This window comes from Morone saxatilis, unplaced genomic scaffold (genome assembly GCF_004916995.1).
Source record: "Morone saxatilis isolate NCDOM2014 unplaced genomic scaffold, NCSU_SB_2.0 Contig4, whole genome shotgun sequence".
NCBI classification, from domain to species: Eukaryota; Metazoa; Chordata; class Actinopteri; family Moronidae; genus Morone; species Morone saxatilis.
In genome coordinates this window covers 18,307,157-18,309,541 of record NW_023339984.1, presented here as the reverse complement: position 1 = coordinate 18,309,541, position 2,385 = coordinate 18,307,157, and the positions used below count along the sequence as shown (strand labels likewise).

The following is a 2,385-nucleotide window of genomic DNA, read 5'->3' as shown; positions in this document are numbered from 1 at the left end:
AGTTCCTTCAGTCACATGTTTACATCTCGTCTTCAGACTGATCTTATAGGCATCAAAATCTTCACTCAGATCTGCATTCAATATAGATGTCACAAAACAATTATTTTAGTTTATTTTATTTTACCAAGAAGTCCCATTGAGATCAAAAATCTATTTTACAAGAGAGACCTGGCCGAGGAAGCATCCGTACAAAATCACAACATATTAAAAAACAACATCAACAAAATCCATAAACAGTGCTGTTGCGTTCAAGTGGTCAATGTTTTCCAACCAATCAAATCATAAGGAAAAAATTGGTGAGTGATGGACTTTATAATTAAGTTCATAATTAAGTGTAAAGATGCACTAAATCTAAAAAAAGGAGGCAGCAGATACAATATATCACCGTAATCGATCACAGACAAAAAGGAGCTTCCACAACTTTTATTTTGGCATTGAAGGTAAAACAAGATTTATTACTAAAATAAAAGCCAACTCTCACTTTGAGCTGCCCTCGTACACCCAAGATTGTGTACGAGGGCAGCCTTTCAATGGATTTAACTTCAGATGTGAAAATACTAAAATCACCAAGCAACTGTAAGCGAAGACCACAAAGTTTGTCTTCTGAGCTTTTAAAACCAATTTTTTCAGAGCAGTTTGTAATGACTGAAATAAAGTCTCCACCCGTCCTTATGGAGGGGATATAAATTACACTGTCATCAGCATAAAAGTGTATTTTTGTTTTAATGTCTTTACTGAAGTCATTTATAAAAACAGAGATCGAAATAGGTACCAAGATGGAACCCTGGGGGACACCTTTAGTTAAGTAAGTCTGTTATGTGGCATTCCTAAGTTGATATGGAGAATTAAAGCTTACTAATGATACTTTTGGACAGTTTATTAAACTGACTTTGGTATTCATTGCAGTTATGATACAGAGGCCATTAATATTTGTGTGCTATAGCTAGCTTACTAGCTATTGATGTTGTAATTTACTCTCATCAAAGGACAAACAAAGATATATTTCTAAATATGGGCCATACAGAGGCTTTAATAGAACTTTAGGTCATGCTGTCTTACTTCCACTGGGTGTCTGGAGTCCAGGTCTTCTGCTGGACTCTTTCCCACAGTGCAGAGAGGCTCCTGAAGAACCAGACCAATCCCAGTCTGAGGTGATGAGGTCTCCACAGCTGCTTGAGACCAGACTTTGGGCACACCTCAACTCCACCTCAGTGCCACCACACCCCTTCCCCCCTCTGTGGACATGAAGGCAACTTTCATCATCTTTAAAAAAATATCAGGATTTTACTCATAAAAGATATAATGATATAATTTGAGCTGAATCTTCTAGTTTCTGGTAGGGGTGTGCCAAAATATTGATGCTAAGATATATCGCGGTATTTCGTCTTGCGGGACGTTATCGATACACTGGCGTCAAATATTGATATTTAACAATAAACATACAACCGCTCTAAACAGATTCTCTCACAAACGCCAGCTACAATTTTGATTTACTTCAAGCCTCCAAGTGATGGCACTTAGCATGAATGAGAGTGGGTGGAGTCTACTGCGATAGAGAAGAAGAAGAAGAAGAAAAAAAGGAAACAAAAAGAAGAGGGAATGGCGCAAGGCGGGGAAAAACACGTAAAAGATGCGCCGTCTAATTTTAAATCTAAAGTCTGGGCCCACTTCAGGTTTTCATAATGGAACAACGCGTCTGTAAGCCAGCCTACCATCGATAACGCATTCAAAGCAAAGCTTCATTCTGTATCTCCCAGTGCTGCGAGTATTACGAAGTCCATTGCATACTAAGACAAAGCAATTAGAGGAGATTATGTAGATGATATGTCTGGTAAATTGTGTCTATTCTTAATTAAGAAAATAATGCAGTATGAGGATGATGATGATGATGATGATGATCATGTACATCATATTTAATTTTAATATTGTCCAGTGATATTGCCTAAAATGATTCCAACATATCATGGCTGGAAGGTATAGGACAATTGATTGTAGTTTTAATCTTAAAGGGGACATGAAACATGCATGTTTTGGCACAGGCAGTGTTGAAACATGTTAGGAAAAACACATTGCCAAAAGTACACGCTGGTTTGAAAATGGACGAAGACGAGGTGGAGAGAGTTGCTGATGTTGTGAGTCCACTGGCGTACGCTTTCGAGCCTATCCGACGTGGGGCAACAGCAGTGGTACGGGTTGCAGACGCAGTGGAGCCGGTGCAGTGGGGTGAGGAGAGGATCGGCAACACTACCTGGTGTCGGTGCGGACGCTGCAGGGCAATGCCGACCGTATCCAAGTCAAGCTGCTTTCAGGAGGCTGCACTGGACCACGTGTTGCGGGGTCACCTCTGCATCACCATGGTGTGAAGTTTCAGCATGCTATTCCAGG

The 2,385-nt window shown here is 40.1% G+C and overlaps 1 protein-coding gene across 1 annotated transcript in view; it reads right to left on the bottom strand.

Annotated features, from left to right (window-relative positions):
* LOC118337960 (ribonuclease inhibitor-like) overlaps positions 1-1,263 on the bottom strand; it is a 2,329-nt gene extending 1,066 nt beyond the window's left edge. The window contains exons 1-2 of the mRNA XM_035675119.1: positions 1,208-1,263; positions 1,060-1,122 (exon numbers count right to left, since the gene is read on the bottom strand). Of these exons, the coding sequence (XP_035531012.1) occupies positions 1,060-1,122; positions 1,208-1,263 (119 nt within the window). The remainder of the gene's footprint in view (positions 1-1,059; positions 1,123-1,207) is intronic.
* Positions 1,264-2,385: the final 1,122 nt, after the last annotated feature.